The 16,127-nt window shown below is 39.8% G+C and overlaps 1 protein-coding gene across 4 annotated transcripts in view; it reads left to right on the forward strand.

Moving 5' to 3' along the window:
• Nucleotides 1-11,184, forward strand: part of LOC128219628 (probable ubiquitin carboxyl-terminal hydrolase FAF-X) — a 49,736-nt gene extending 38,552 nt beyond the window's left edge. Inside the window, exons 50-63 of one of the 4 annotated variants that reach the window (XM_052927513.1) lie at nucleotides 829-920; nucleotides 1,747-1,888; nucleotides 2,483-2,567; nucleotides 2,716-2,867; nucleotides 3,375-3,545; nucleotides 3,983-4,135; nucleotides 4,645-4,704; nucleotides 5,557-5,665; nucleotides 5,944-6,052; nucleotides 7,195-7,288; nucleotides 7,636-7,712; nucleotides 8,013-8,205; nucleotides 8,581-8,799; nucleotides 9,376-11,184. In XM_052927513.1, the coding sequence (XP_052783473.1) occupies nucleotides 829-920; nucleotides 1,747-1,888; nucleotides 2,483-2,567; nucleotides 2,716-2,867; nucleotides 3,375-3,545; nucleotides 3,983-4,135; nucleotides 4,645-4,704; nucleotides 5,557-5,665; nucleotides 5,944-6,052; nucleotides 7,195-7,288; nucleotides 7,636-7,712; nucleotides 8,013-8,205; nucleotides 8,581-8,799; nucleotides 9,376-9,513 (1,794 nt within the window). In that variant the 3' untranslated portion in view covers nucleotides 9,514-11,184. The remainder of the gene's footprint in view (nucleotides 1-828; nucleotides 921-1,746; nucleotides 1,889-2,482; nucleotides 2,568-2,715; nucleotides 2,868-3,374; nucleotides 3,546-3,982; nucleotides 4,136-4,644; nucleotides 4,705-5,556; nucleotides 5,666-5,943; nucleotides 6,053-7,194; nucleotides 7,289-7,635; nucleotides 7,713-8,012; nucleotides 8,206-8,580; nucleotides 8,800-9,375) is intronic. The other 3 variants (XM_052927516.1, XM_052927514.1, XM_052927515.1) reach the window with 3 other exon arrangements.
• Nucleotides 11,185-16,127: the final 4,943 nt, after the last annotated feature.

Raw genomic sequence — 16,127 nt, forward strand, 5'->3', positions numbered from 1 at the left:
TTTATTGAAGAAACAAAGTCAAATTTTGACATAGCCTTCGTGTCGTCAATGTGCAAAACTTTAACCTTGGCAATAAGAAGTTGTTTAAGATTTTCATATGAAGCTTAGATAATGCACATGTTACCAGTAACAATATGTCCTTGTTGTAGCTTGGCCAAAAGTCATTAACCACAATTTGAAAGACATAATCACATTTGCACTGGGAATAAATTTCACTATAATAAATACACCATTTTTGGTTCATAATGTATTACATGTTAATTGAGTGAAAAGGCCAGAGGCCCTAACGCACACCCAGTACTGGTCTGAGAAATATGTCAATAGCTCATTTTTGGCAAAAAGATCAACTTTAGGCAGGAAATACACACATAATGCAGTTTTTGCAATTAGGAAAGAAATGTAGCTAGAAATGCAACAATTTTATTGGCATCTTTTAGTTTAAAAACCTGTGGATTACAACAAGAAAGGATTTTGAAAGATGTTGAAATATTTCTCGTATTCTTTTTCTTTTTTCAAGATTATAACTTAATTGATAATTGGCCATATCAAATGTCATAGACTTGACTCAACATGAGCTTAGACTTGTCTCAAGATGAGTAGAAATATTTGAGTGTTTTCATTGATTGAATAATACATTAAACAAAATAAATGACGCCTCTTAAAGGATTATTGTTATATTGATCACTGAACACAGTTGTTTTGTTAGCGCAGTGAAGTTTACATTTCCGTTTGTAAATTTGCCTAAACGAAACAAAGATGATCTAATTTTGCACATCTTGTAAAATCATGAGAATGACAATGTATGAAACTGTGTCGGTCCTGTTTCAGTCACCGGAAGCAGAACAGCTGGCTATGTTGAGTACCGAGCTGGCTTCCAAATTCCTCTTTACTGTCGGCTTTCACACCAAGAAATCTCTCAGGTATGAACAAACACTTTCTTATCTTACAATGGCTTTTGGAATCATTAACTCTTGAGTATTATTGATTCTAATTTCAGTATGGCAATCATTATTTGAATTTGAATGTAAAACTTTTCATTAAATTTGTGACACTAATATTCTTTATGAAAAAGCTTAATCTTAAGACATTTATTGGTACTTATTTTATAAGATAGCCCCTTCATATGTACAGTGTGTGTATGTATGAATAAGATACAAGTTGGTTTAAAATTTGTTAATATTCAATGAAATGTTTAACGAATTGTGTTATTACATTTTCATGGCTTTGAATTTTGGATGGCTTAGGAAATGATTTATTATGAAATTGGATTGGAAATTCATGGATATACTGTTGGGTTAAATTTAAAGATGGACAAAGTCAGAGTTGCGCAATTATTTATGATGTTATCACAAATATGTGAAGTGTTCTCATTAAAACAGCAACAAGGGGAACCATTTGTGATAGTTAGATACCAGATTTAAAAAATAACTTCTTTACTGAAAATGTCAATACAGCGTAAAGAAAGACCAATTTAAAGAGATAGCATATAATGTCTTGACCTTATATGCAGCTCTGTGAATCTTTTCACTGATAAGCCACAGCCAACCAAAAGATCCATGTTTGATAGAAGTTACATGTACTGTAGATAAATTTCATTTCCTAAGGTCCTTTTTATGGTGACCATATTTTATTTGGCCATTTAAACTGAACAGGAAATTTTGTTTATACCCTCACAAAAATTTAATTATCAACAGTACATATACATGTATGGCACAAGTTACATGGATATATGTTTCCCCTTTACAGAGGTTCAGCGACGGAATGGTACGAGGCGTTGACATGTAATCTCCGGTCTAGCAAGTCTGTACGCATCTGGTTTGCCACTAATGTCATGTTCCCACAGCCTGGAAGGTTTGCCGAATATCTACTTGAATGCCCCAGCTCTGAGGTAAGGCTTATTGATTAAAGGACATACATATACATTCAAGATTGACCTGTATATTAGGCCTATTTACATTAAATTTTATTTTCGCTGATCTTTCTGTACTAAATTTGCCAAATTAGTAAAAAGTAGGAAATAGAGCATTGTGCTGAAGTTCATGCCATTTTGGTGAGGCTTGGGATGGGTTTTAAATAAAATTAGCTCAGAGAACAGTTTTTGTTTTGGACTCATACTTTATTCTTTATTTTCTTCTTCCTACCCAACATTGAAGACAAAATCATTGACGCAAGAAATTAAAGACAACTGTGGCCTTATGCCTGTTGAATATATTGATAATCTGCAGCTGAATCAGCACAGGGCTTGAGCAAATGACTTATATTATATACATATATACATGTATGTACTTGTTGTTTGAATTGGGACAGCATTTTTTTCTTCATTGATGAGCTCATTCAATTTGACTGCATACAATACAAAAAAAAATAAAGAACAAAGAAAAAAAACATATATTGATTGATTGTATGTAAAATTTACATTGGAAATTGGGGAAAAAAAAACTATTTCATCAATTGGTGTCAACATTGTGTTTATATTGTACAGGTTCGGAATGCGTTTGGCAAGGTTGTGGTGTGCCTTGCCCACTTCTCTCTCAATGATGGAGCGTTCCCCGCCCAGGGGCTCCCAGGTATGTTCATTATCTTGGGGAATAAGTATAGAACTGTATGATAATAATTGAGTGGAGTTTTGACCTCTTGTTACTTGATATTCATCATACATGTACATGTGTGTTCTTAGTTTCCCAATGATGATCTATCTATTCCACCAAACCTCAGGTACCTATGTTGCGGACCCTGCTGCCACGTTGAGTGACCACCTGATGACAGCAGTGTTACAGCTGCTCAAGAAGGAAGTCTCTGAGCACGGCCGCCATCTACAGCAGTACTTCCATCTCTTCCTTATGTACTCTAACCTCGGCACACAGGAGGTACGACTTTTTAGGGCTGGATACTGTACTTGCTTGAAATTTCCTTATAATTATTATTTATCATCAATTGCAGATAAACTGAGAAATCCATTGTTCATATATCTTTGTGACATAATGTGGCAGGTAATGCTTATTGACATGTTTAGTCATTCACAATAATGTTAAATTTTGATGCCTTGTGACCCCATCCTCATTTTATGTTGGTATTATTTGAAAGGGTAATGCTTGTGTTGCTACCAAGTCAAATAAATGACTTAAACTACATATTACAGTATCTACAGCTATTGCAGTTTATATATGTGTTCTTTATTTCATCAGAAATTTTATGTGAAATAACATTTTGCAATCTTTATTGGCAGAGTATGTGTTGCTGATGTTTAATCTATATTTGTTGCAATGTTGTGAGTCTGTATGTTGCCGATGTCAAATCTGTTAGTCTATATGGGTTGGCAATGTACAAACTGTGACAGAGAGTGCATTTTAGTCTTACAATATGTCCGTCTTCAGAAACGGCACCTGTTGAAACTGAACGTCCCACACCTGTTTATGATGGTGGCGTTGGATGACGGGCCAGGTCCCCCCATCAAGTACCAGTACGCTGAGCTGAGCAAACTGTACTCCGTGGTCTCCCTGCTTGTTCGCTGTTGCGATGTCTCCTCCAAGTGTACATCTTCAGGGGTATTAACACTTTTTTGGAGCTTTTATTGGTCTTTCCATAAACTATTTTACAGGTAAAATTTGTGCCTTGTTTAAAAAAAACCTTATTATAACTTTGTATTATTGCTTTATACTTGTCATTTGAAAAGGTTCAGTGAACAATCTTTTAATTGTTTGCACCATATTTGGATGAAGTTCGCATGAAGCATAAATCTTGAAGCAACTGATTTTAGCTTTTAACATTGACAGATGGCAATGAGGTTAAGTTGTTCATACGCAATATTTAAATCTCTTGGGCACTTATTTCCTCAGTTATATCCCCCTGTTATTCTCTTAAAGGAGGACATCAGTTTTTGGTTGAATATGATGCTTTCTAGTTGTTTATGAAGCAATCTTCAGAGCCTAGCCATGAATTGTTACCTATTGAGAGAGTGGATATTAATATGTTCTCATTTTAGCCTAACCAGGAGCCCCAACCAAACCCGTTTGGTGAACAGATATTGATGGAGATTCAGCCCCAGGTGGCGGATGTGCTCATTGCTCGCACCAGCTATGTGAAGAAACTCCTTGAGGACTGTAACAACTCGGAGGACACGACCAAATTGCTCCGGGTGAGGGGGGAGGGGATTTGTTAGGGTTTAGAATGTTTTGATGAGTCATGGTTGGCTTGTTGTTTCTTTTTAGCTCACCTGTTTATTTAAGACATAAAAGGGAATGTAATGTCATAGCCTTTGTGTTGTTGTTGCTGCTGGTGTGCAAAAACTTACCTTGGCCATAACTTTAAAACAAATGTTCATAATATTGAAATGAAACTTGGTACACATGTTGCAAGAGATAATGTTCTTATTTAAATTTCAAATGAAAAAAAGTCAAGGTTTTGCATTTTCTCTGACGAGGTCTCGTTGTACTTTCTCATGATAATCTCTCATTGTATTTAACTTCCATTGAAGATGTTATTTTAAATTATGACAAAAATGATCTTAAACATATTCTGGAAAGCCATCGTGGTTACTTAGATTAATGTTGGACAGGTGATCATGATTTTGTAATAAACATAGGTTCAATAAATATTGATTTGCCATCTTTTCCTTGTAATATGTTTTATTATTTTTTGTTTCAGTATTGTTGCTGGGAGAATCCTCACTTTTCCTCCACTGTGTTGAGTGAACTTCTGTGGCAGGTGAGACGATTACTGCAGCAAGAAGATTTTTTTTTGTCTTCTGTAATGATTTATGCAAGTTAAGGCATGTGCTCCAAGGGAGACAACATATTATGAAAAATGTTAACATGAATACAGGTTGTTTTCCTTCATTAAAATTTATATATACATTTCCACTTAAAGCAGAGTGCAAAATAAGCTGTGTTATTTATTCTTCTATGCAGAATAAAATCAGTGTAACAACTTTTCTGTACTGGAATTCATACAACTGTTACAATTACTGAATTTCAAAAAAAAGAGAAAACAGCTTATCACCAGATTTTGGTCATCCACACTTTGTCTTACAACGCGGCAAATATTGAGAACCAATCTGTAATAGCTGAACTACAGATGCAAACATGTTACTGTCATGAAAATGAGACTATTGATAACTGAGCCTGAATCAATTAACAGGTGCTTGCCCTCAATTTTCTTTTAGCAAGCCCGTAAATCATTTTACCATTGTAAGTCTTGTGCTTATTTTTTACCACGGCATTGTTATACTTTTGTAAAGACTACTGTAGGAAGTGTAAATGTTGCAACTGTTATTTCTTTGGGAATTTGTACAAACCTGTCACTGCGCAAATTAAAAAAATATATATATATTAGGGCTATTCCATTTAAACATATAACCCCCGGGGGGAAGGCACTGTTAAATTATGCCACCCCTCTACAGAAGCAAACTTACCCTTGTGGGGTCCAAATTAGCGAATAAAGACACCCACCCATATACTATTTAAATAATTACCACCACCCCCACCCCGCCCCCCGGGGGTTATATGTTTTACTGGAATAGCCCTTAAAAGGAATGTATCATTTTGAATGTTGTTACAGATAGCATATTCGTACACATACGAGTTGCGGCCCTACCTGGATCTGCTGTTACAAATGTTACTTCTGGAGGACTCCTGGCAGAACCATCGCATACATAATGCTCTCAAAGGTGACCATTGAAAACTTCTTCACTGATTTTTTTTCATCTGAAGATAGGTGTTTTAAAAGGAAACATTCCAAACAGCCAAAAATGTTTATTTTAACCAAGTTTAAATTATAAGTTAAAGATCCAATTATTGGTAGAAAATATTTAATTTTCTAGATGTACATGTACTTTGGTTGCCTAATTAAATTTGTGCACTTAATCTTCACCAATCACTGGAACCCTGTGCTACAATGAATCTCAGTATACATGTATTTCCACTTTTACGTTTATTCCCTGCTCAGGTATTCCTGATGATCGAGATGGGTTGTTGGACACAATACAGCGCTCCAAGAGCCACTACCAGAAACGAGCTTATCAGTGCATTAAAATGATGGTGGCCCTCTTTATGCAGTATGTGAACTTTTCTACAAGTGATAATCACTTCATGAACAGATTAGAATCCCTTAAAGATATAGATATGAGTTTAAACCTATATTTAACAACAATTGTTAAGAATATTTTGACATATTTTGTGCTGTGGGGGTAAACCGGAGTACCTGGAGAAAACCCACTAGTGGCTTGGTGACCACTAACCAAACTCACGTCCGCCCAGACTGGGAATTGAACCCAGGTCGCCTTGGATATAAAATTTGGATATATTATCTTTAATATGGAAATGTGTATTTTCTGTTTGTAATGGTTGTTTTTTATTCTTGATAGTTGGATTAAACTGTCTGTAGTGTTTGTCCAAAATTGTTTGATAAAAGGGGTGTATATATCTACTCCAATAATGATTCTACAGGGCTATTCTAGGTATATGCTAATTTCTAGGTATATGCTAATTTAATCAAACTTGTATTTTTTTTTAATTGCTTTATAAGTTCTGAGTACCGTAAATGACTGGGTATTAGACACACTTTTTTCCCTCAGATTTTGATGCAAAAAAATGCCTGCGTATAATACCCAGTAACAATTTTTTGAACTTTTTTTCTGAGGTCAATTTCAAGCCGATAGTTTGTTTAGATTTATGTAGAAAGGGATGCTAATCACGTCATATTGATTGAGTATATACGGGTTAAAACGGCAGTTGAAGATCAGGATACGGCATAGCGTAAGACGTTTATAATTTCAATAAAAATATTTTTCGATTAAAGTTACCGTAATTCACCTAAGAGTTCGGACACTCTAAATATTTGGACACCCATAATTATTTCCCAAAATAATTTATTTTGCGTACCTAATTTTCGGACACCCAAAGGACATCAATGATAACTTTCATAGTTACCAAGTTTCACAGACGAAAATTATTGATTTTTATCTTTACAATGCCTGGCTAGATTACCTAACCGTATACACCACTTTGACAATTTAATTAGTTACTACCCATCCTAAACGATTTATTGCCTGTTGAAAAGGAAGTGTGATATCTATTTGTGTGTGTCAAGTACCATTTCTTTTATTAAAAGGAGAAGTTTCTTAGGTCTAGACTAATAAAAGGATCTAGGAAAATGAAGGCATGTAATCATTCCTTACACATACATATGTGATTACAGCTGTCCTCCAGCCCAGCAGATGTTGTTGAGCCAGGGGGATCTCAAGCGCCGCTGGACTATGGCTGTTGACTGGTTGACTGAGGAATTAGAAAGGGTATGTTACCAAATTGAGCAAACAATCCACAGTACGACTGTCTGCTCTTACAAATTAATTTATTGAATTGTGATGTAAATTTATTACATCTTTTGGACTTTATACTTTATACTATATATTCATTTTGGTTTTTAACTTGTAGGTTTTGGGTGAAAAAGAATTAATGTAAATGTATTTATTATTTGGCTGACTACAATAATTGATAATGATTATTATGGAGCCTATTGAAAATCATACGGTATTTAGACTAGGGTATTGATTTGTAGTGCTGTTCATTAAATGTTTGAAAGTCTGTGTGCATACATGTATTACTATTGTAGCATACATTGAATGTTTTACATCTTCAGAGACCGTATCCAGGCAACACACAGTACACATATAACAACTGGTCCCCTCCCGCCCAGTCAAATGAGACCTCTAATGGGTATGTAAATGTATAGCTGTAATGTTTATTGGTATGGTGAATGCATTTAAGAGTTGAGAATTGGGCTGAGCATGTATGTGTGATATTATTTCATTCTTTTTCATCTGTCCTTGTGTATAAGAAACACTATTAATACAACTATTGTACAGTTTTATTCAATGTGTTCTGTCATTGCCATGGCAAGAAACTTTCCAGAGAAAATTTATTAATGCTTGTAAAAAAGGAAATAAGATGTTTATATTGTTAATTATTACATCAGATTTTTGCAAGATCACCAAGATATACTTAATATTTCTGCAGATATTTCTTGGAGCGGTCCCAGAGTGCGCGTGTGACGCTAGCCAAGGCCATTGAGCTGTGTCCTGACCCTGATGAGGACCAGGAGGAGGAGTTAACAGACGGAGACGCAGACACTTCACATCCCGAGGAAACGCTGCCTGTACAGGAGGAGGGCGGGGCTGAACAGGGGAGCAGGAGACCACAAAATAATCAGGTGTGTGTTTGGGTATGGGTGTAGGTTTGTGGATGGGGTACCGGGGTACACAGACACTTCACATCCCGAGGAAACGCTCCTGTACAAAGCTGAACAGGGAAGCAAAAGAAAACAAAACAATCGCCTTTGTGGTCTGTGTATGTGTGGAAGGAGCACAATTCTATTCTTTTTTTGTCGTAAACTAATATCTGTCCAGATAAATGGCGTTGGGACAAGTTTCCAAAGAAATATTCCAGATACATGTATATATAAACGTCCCTGCTGCACTAAATATTTTATTTCATCATCAGTTGCTGACTAATTTTGAAACTATATATATGTTATAACATTGTTACATAAAGACAATATCACTCAAGTTCCAAATGTTGGCTTCAGCAGGCTGCTGGAGAGAAACCGACCCAACCAAACCAGCCGAGCCAGCCAGCTCAGACGAGTAGTCAACCAACACCCAGCCCCTCGTCTGCCCCCACATCTGGCCCATCAATCGACCCTTCCCTTGGACCCTCAACCAGCACTGAGCAGGAAGGCAGCCCTCCTGACATTACCAGCCCTCCGGTGACATTAGAACAGCCTAAAGAGAAACAGGAGACCAAGGTATGGCCAGCGCAAAGCCATGTATAGATTCTCATGCAGTTATTTAACAAGAATGAGATGAACAGTTGGAAATTATTTAGTATAAAAGCAAATGAAGTGTTTCTGAAATGTTAATAATCGTGGATAATTTATTTTTTAAACGTTAAATGTGGAAAAAAATGATAAAATAAGTTGAGGAAAATGAATTTTATCAATTCTAGGTTTTCTTCAACCTGTCTTAAAATGTCTAGATATTGTTGTAGCCTTGTTCTGTTTGGCAGTGACATTGTGCAATACATTAAACCTTAGCAATAACTAAAAACGGCTGAAATTATCCACATAAAAATACCAATGACCGTACTTTCATGTTTGCTAATGCTGGTAACTCATAATAGAGTAATGCCCCTTTATCAGCTGAAAATAAAACAACAGCAGACAAGTATTCGGATGGGCAGCGTCCCTCTCGTTTACATGTGATATTTTGAGATTTGTCAAATCTGTTACACATTAAACTGAAAAATCAATGTTGAGTTAAAAACATTTTTCCAGTCACTGTTTTCCAGTCACTTTATTTCAATATTTATTATATCTACACAGTGTGATGTTTCACAGAGCTCGGCTGAGACTAAAGAGAAAGATGAGAAAACCAAATCACCGGTTCCCGAGCAACAAGGCAGTAAGGGAATCAAAGAGACCAAGACCTCTAACAAGGAGAAGGGAGGGAAGCCTGTATAAACTCTCCAGGAGTTATCTTTACACCACAAACAGTTATGGAATTAAGCTAAACAGCTGGTGTGACCTTAACTGAGACTTGAGAATTGTAGTGGTCTTCACAAAATGATGCTTCATCCATCTATACATACCAACATACATACTTGTACAAACGCTGTATTTATAATGATTTTCAAGGGACATGTACATTTTCATGACTTTTTAGTCCAGAGAGTATGTTAAAAGAAGAATTCCATTTGTATAATTTTGTTCTGTATGGAAAACATAATTATTGAATTTCTCCCGAACATGAATGTGGTTTTCCTGGAATCCTTCTGTTTGGTGATTTATTGTGATTTGATTTAAATTTATTGATATACATGTTGGCAAGAACGAAAAATACTTGTAAGTGCATTTATGGTCAAACTTGACTTGTTAATTTTTATCACAGACTGGCGACCAGATGTTTTATTCTGATATTTCCAAATAAATGCAACCTGTTATACAGAGGCAGTAAATACTGTTTGTACATAAAGATGCATCTGTTTTGAATCTTAATTCCTTTCATTTGATATGTTTGTAAATTGGAAGGAAATATTTGTATTTCCATTCATCTGAAGTTATTCACTACTGTATACCAGAACACTCTTGTTACAGCATTTTAAAGTGTTACATTTCAGTTTATCAACATGATCATCAAAATTGTATGTCATCTCCATGTTAGGCGAAGAATTAACAAAACATTTTTTATAGCAGAATGTCATGAGACAGTTGTATACAGTGTATGTTTATACTGGAAAATATTTAACAGTGTCAGAATGGTAGTTACTTTTGTAAAATATTGCAATCTAGAAGGGATATTTGAACCAACCAAGGCATCCTTAGAAGTGCTTTTGTAAAGTACTGTAGTGATTTTCCAGCTATGTATATGCAGTTATTATCATCAAGTAAAATTATATTGTCAGTGTAACATGCAATGCTATATCTTAAGTGATGGATTCAGTATGTGTATATAGAAGTAGTGTATTTATATGACCTGTTGAGTTTGTACTGCTATTTGCTTTGTTAAGTTGCTGTTTCATTTTAATTACACAAAACTGTTTGGTACATTTTGTATCTTTTTCATTTCTTGTTGATATTTGAGTATCAGCTTACATTGTCAAAGTGCTATCCTCCAACATGAGGAATCCGTTCGAGGAAGTTTTTATTGTGTAGTTGGTTTGTGTTTTATTATTTATTATTGTGTTGAACACAAACACTCTACATGCAAATGTAGCTGTAGGTTTTAAAAACAAAGAGGCGAGACGAACGTGTTCAGAAGATTGTTTTGTGCTTTAAACGAACACTGTTCAGATATATTGGGGCTATATTATCAAAGAGCGTTGATAAAATACAGAAATTTGAATCACTCCTGGATTGATCTTGTGATATTATGACGCTTATTGATATTATGACCCTCGTATGGGGAGATGAATTATCATTGTATAACCAGCATCAGACAATTGATGTGGCTGAAGATATAGAGAAGGTTATAATTGAAGAAGTATTAAAGGAATATATTAAAATGTAGTTGTTTAAGAACATTTGCCTTGAACAATGCCATGTTTGTTTCACATGTTATGAATATTAATTTGTTGCTTGTATGTGATTGTTTTAGTAAAAAAATAAATTATTTTATAACATTTTGAAATGAAACCAATGGTTGTCATTTATCCTAAGTAATACCTTCCAATTTGACAAATTCACATGATCAAAACTTACATTGCAAACAAGAAGTAAGGATTCTCCGCCAAACCGAAGGTTCCGACGGAGGGATATACGTGCAGATTTTACCTTGTCTTTCCAGTCCCTATTTTGCTCGTCTGGTTTCATTATTATGTATTTACTGAACAAAAGCGTGTATAACGATAGAACGCTGTGGGTAGCGTGTATAATGATAGTGCGCTGTGGCTTGCGCGTATAACAATAGTACGCTGTGGCTTGCGTGTATAACGATAGTGCGCTGTGGCCAGCGTGTATAACGATAGCGCGCAGTGGGTAGCGTGTATAACGATAGTACGCTGTGGGTAGCGTGTATAACGATAGTACGCTGTGGCTAGCGCGTATAACGATAGTACGCTGTGGGTAGCGTGTATAACGATTGTACGCTGTGGGTAGCGCGTATAACGATAGTACGCTGTGGGTAGCGCGTATAACGATAGTACGCTGTGGCTAGCGCGTATAACGATAGTACGCTGTGGCCAGCGTGTATAACAATAGTACGCTGTGGGTAGCGTGTATAACGATTGTACGCTGTGGGTAGCGCGTATAACGATAGTACGCTGTGGGTAGCGCGTATAACGATAGTACGCTGTGGCTAGCGCGTATAACGATAGTACGCTGTGGCCAGCGTGTATAACAATAGTACGCTGTGGCCAGCGTGTATAACGATAGCGCGCTGTGGGTAGCGTGTATAACGATAGTACGCTGTGGCTAGCGCGTATAACGATAGTACGCTGTGGCTAGCGCGTAAAACGATAGTAACTGTGGGTACCGCGTATAACGATAGTACGCTGTGGCTAGCGCGTTTAACGATAGTACGCTGTGGCAAGCGGGTATAACGATAGCACGCTGTGGCTAGCGCGTACAACGATAGTACGCTGTGGCTAGCGCGTATAACGATAGTACGCTGTGGCTAGCGCGTATAACGATAGTAACTGTGGGTACCGCGTATAACGATAGTACGCTGTGGCTAGCGCGTATAACGATAGTACGCTGTGGCAAGCGGGTATAACGATAGCACGCTGTGGCTAGCGCGTTTAACGATAGTACGCTGTGGGTAGCGCGTTTAACGATAGTACGCTGTGGCTAGCGTGTATAACGATAGTATGTTGTGGGTAGCGTGTATAACGATAGTATGCTGTGGGTAGCATGTAAAACGATAGTACGCTGTGGGTAGCGTGTATAACGATAGTACGCTGTGGGTAGCGTGTATAATGAAAGTACGCTGTGGGTAGCGTGTATAACGATAGTGCGCTTGTGACCAGCGTGTATAACGATAGTACGATGTGGTTAGCGTGCATAACGATAGTACGCTGTGGGTAGCGCGTATAAAGATATTACGCTGTGGGTAGCGTGTATATCTATTGTGTGCTGTTGCCAGCGTGTATAACGATAGTGCGCTGTTGCCAGCGTGTAAAACCATAGTGCGCTTGGGGCCAGCGTGTTTAACGATAGTGCGCTGATGCTAGCGTGTATAACGATAGTACGCTGTGGTTAGCGTGTATATCGATAGTTGGCTATGGGTAGCGTGAAAACGGTTGTGTGTTGTGTTTAGCGTAAATAACGGAAGTGCGCTGTGGGTTAATTGTATAACGGTTGTGCGCTGAGTGAAGCGGGTGTAACGGTAGTGCGCTGAGTAAAACGGGTATAACGGTAGAGCGCTGTGTGAAGCGTGTATAACGGTAGAGCGCTGTGTGAAGCTTGTATAACGGTAGAGCGCTGTGTGAAGCGGGTATAACGGAAGTGCGCTGTGTGAAGCGGGTATAACGGTAGAGCGCTGTGTGAAGCGGGTATAACGGTAGAGCGCTGTGTGAAGCGTATATAACGGAAGTGCGCTGTGGGTTTTGTGTATAACGGTAGTGCGCTGTGTGAAGTGGGTATAACGGTAGAGCGCTGTGTGAAGCGTATTTAAATGTAGTGCGCTGTGGGTTTTGTGTATAACTGTAGAGTGCTGTGTAAAGCGGGTATAACGGTAGAGCGCTGTGTGAAGCGGGTATAACGGTAGTGGGCTGTGTGAAGCGGGTATAACGGTAGTGGGCTGTGTGAAGCGGGTATAACGGTAGTGCGCTGTGTAAAGCGGGTATAACGGTAGTGGGCTGTGTGAAGCGGGTATAACGGTAGTGCGCTGTGTGAAGCGGGTATAACGGTAGTGCGCTGTGTAAAGCGGGTATAACGGTAGTGGGCTGTGTGAAGCGGGTATAACGGTAGTGCGCTGTGTGAAGCGGGTATAACGGTAGTGGGCTGTGTAAAGCGGGTATAACGGTAGTGGGCTGTGTGAAGCGGGTATAACGGTAGTGCGCTGTGTAAAGCGGGTATAACGGTAGAGCGCTGTGTGAAGCGGGTATAACGGTAGTGGGCTGTGTAAAGCGGGTATAACGGTAGTGCGTTGTGTGAAGCGGGTATAACGGTAGTGCGCTGTGTAAAGCGGATATAACGGTAGTGCGCTGTGTGAAGCGGGTATAACGGTAGTGCGCTGTGTAAAGCGGGTATAACGGTAGTGGGCTGTGTGAAGCGGGTATAACGGTAGTGCGCTGTGTGAAGCGGCTATAACGGTAGTGCGCTGTGTGAAGCGGGCATAACGGTAGTGTGTTGCGTGAAGCGGGTATAACGGTAAACGCTGTGTGAAGCGGGTATAACGGTAGTGCGCTGTGTGAAGTGTGTATAACGATAGTGCGCTGTGTGAAGCGGGTATAACGGTAGTGCGCTGTGTGAAGCGGGTATAACGGTAGTGCGCTGTGTGAAGTGTGTATAACGGTAGTGCGCTGTGTGAAGTGTGTATAACGGTAGTGCACTGTGTGAAGCGGGTATAACGGTAGTGCGCTGTGTGAAGCGGGTATAACGGTAGAGCGCTGTGGGGTGTGAGTATAACAATAGTGCCCTGTGTGAAGCGGGTATAACGGTAGTGCGCTGTGGGTTGTGTGTATAACGGTAGTGCGCTGTGGGAAGCGGGTATAACGGTAGTGCGCTGTGGGTTGTGTGTATAACGGGTATAACGGTAGTGCGCTGTGGGTTGTGTGTATAACGGGTATAACGGTAGTACGCTGTGGGTTGTGTGTATAACGGGTATAACGGTAGTGCACTGTGGGTTGTGTGTATAACGGGTATAACGGTAGTGCGCTGTGGGTTGTGTGTATAACGGGTATAACGGTAGTGCACTGTGGGTTGTGTGTATAACGCTTATAACGGTAGTACGCTGTGGGTTGTGTGTATAACGGGTATAACGGTAGTGCGCTGTGGGTTGTGTGTATAACGGGTATAACGGTAGTGCACTGTGGGTTGTGTGTATAACGGGTATAACGGTAGTGCGCTGTGGGTTGTGTGTATAACGGGTATAACGGTAGTGCGCTGTGGGTTGTGTGTATAACGGGTATAACGGTAGTGCACTGTGGGTTGTGTGTATAACGGGTATAACGGTAGTGCGCTGTGGGTTGTGTGTATAACGGGTATAACGGTAGTGCGCTGTGGGTTGTGTGTATAACGGGTATAACGGTAGTGCACTGTGGGTTGTGTGCATAACGGGTATAACGGTAGTGCACTGTGGGTTGTGTGCATAACGGGCATAACGGTAGTGCACTGTGGGTTGTGTGTATAACGGGCATAACGGTAGTGCGCTGTGGGTTGTGTGTATAACGGGTATAACGGTAGTGCGCTGTGGGTTGTGTGTATAACGGGTATAACGGTAGTGCGCTGTGGGTTGTGTGTATAACGGGTATAACGGTAGTGCGCTGTGTGAAGCGGGTATAACGGTAGTGCGCTGTGTGAAGCGGGTATAACGGTAGTGCGCTGTGTGAAGCGGGTATAACGGTAGTGCGCTGTGTGAAGCGGGTATAACGGTAGTGCGCTGTGTGAAGCGGGTATAACGGTAGTGCGCTGTGTGAAGCGGGTATAACGGTAGTGCGCTGTGTGAAGCGGGTATAACGGTAGTGCGCTGTGTGAAGCGGGTATAACGGTAGTGCGTTGTGTGAAGCGGGTATAACGGTAGTGGGCTGTGTGAAGCGGGTATAACGGTAGTGGGCTTTGTGAAGCGGGTATAACGGTAGTGGGCTTTGTGAAGCGGGTATAACGGTAGTGCGTTGTGTGAAGCGGGTATAACGGTAGTGCGCTGTGTGAAGCGGGTATAACGGTAGTGGGCTGTGTGAAGCGGGTATAACGGTAGTGCGCTGTGTGAAGCGGGTATAACGGTAGTGCGCTGTGTGAAGCGGGTATAACGGTAGTGCGTTGTGTGAAGCGGGTATAACGGTAGTGTGTTGTGTAAAGCGGGTATAACGGTAGTGCGCTGTGTGAAGCGGGTATAACGGTAGTGCGTTGTGTGAAGCGGGTATAACGGTAGTGCGTTGTGTGAAGCGGGTATAACGGTAGTGCGTTGTGTGAAGCGGGTATAACGGTAGTGCGTTGTGTGAAGCGGGTATAACGGTAGTGGGCTTTGTGAAGCGGGTATAACGGTAGTGGGCTGTGTGAAGCGGGTATAACGGTAGTGTGTTGTGTGAAGCGGGTATAACGGTAGTGCGTTGTGTGAAGCGGGTATAACGGTAGTGCGTTGTGTGAAGCGGGTATAACGGTAGTGCGTTGTGTGAAGCGGGTATAACGGTAGTGCGTTGTGTGAAGCGGGTATAACGGTAGTGCGTTGTGTGAAGCGGGTATAACGGTAGTGGGCTTTGTGAAGCGAGTATAACGGTAGTGGGCTGTGTGAAGCGGGTATAACGGTAGTGTGTTGTGTGAAGCGGGTATAACGGTAGTGCGTTGTGTGAAGCGGATATAACGGTAGTGCGTTGTGTGAAGCGGGTATAACGGTAGTGCGTTGTGTGAAGCGGGTATAACGGTATTGCGTTGTGTGAAGCGGGTATAACGGTAGTGCGTTGTGTGAAGCGGGTATAACG

Source organism: Mya arenaria, chromosome 15 (assembly GCF_026914265.1).
Source record: "Mya arenaria isolate MELC-2E11 chromosome 15, ASM2691426v1".
NCBI lineage: Eukaryota > Metazoa > Mollusca > Bivalvia > Myida > Myidae > Mya > Mya arenaria.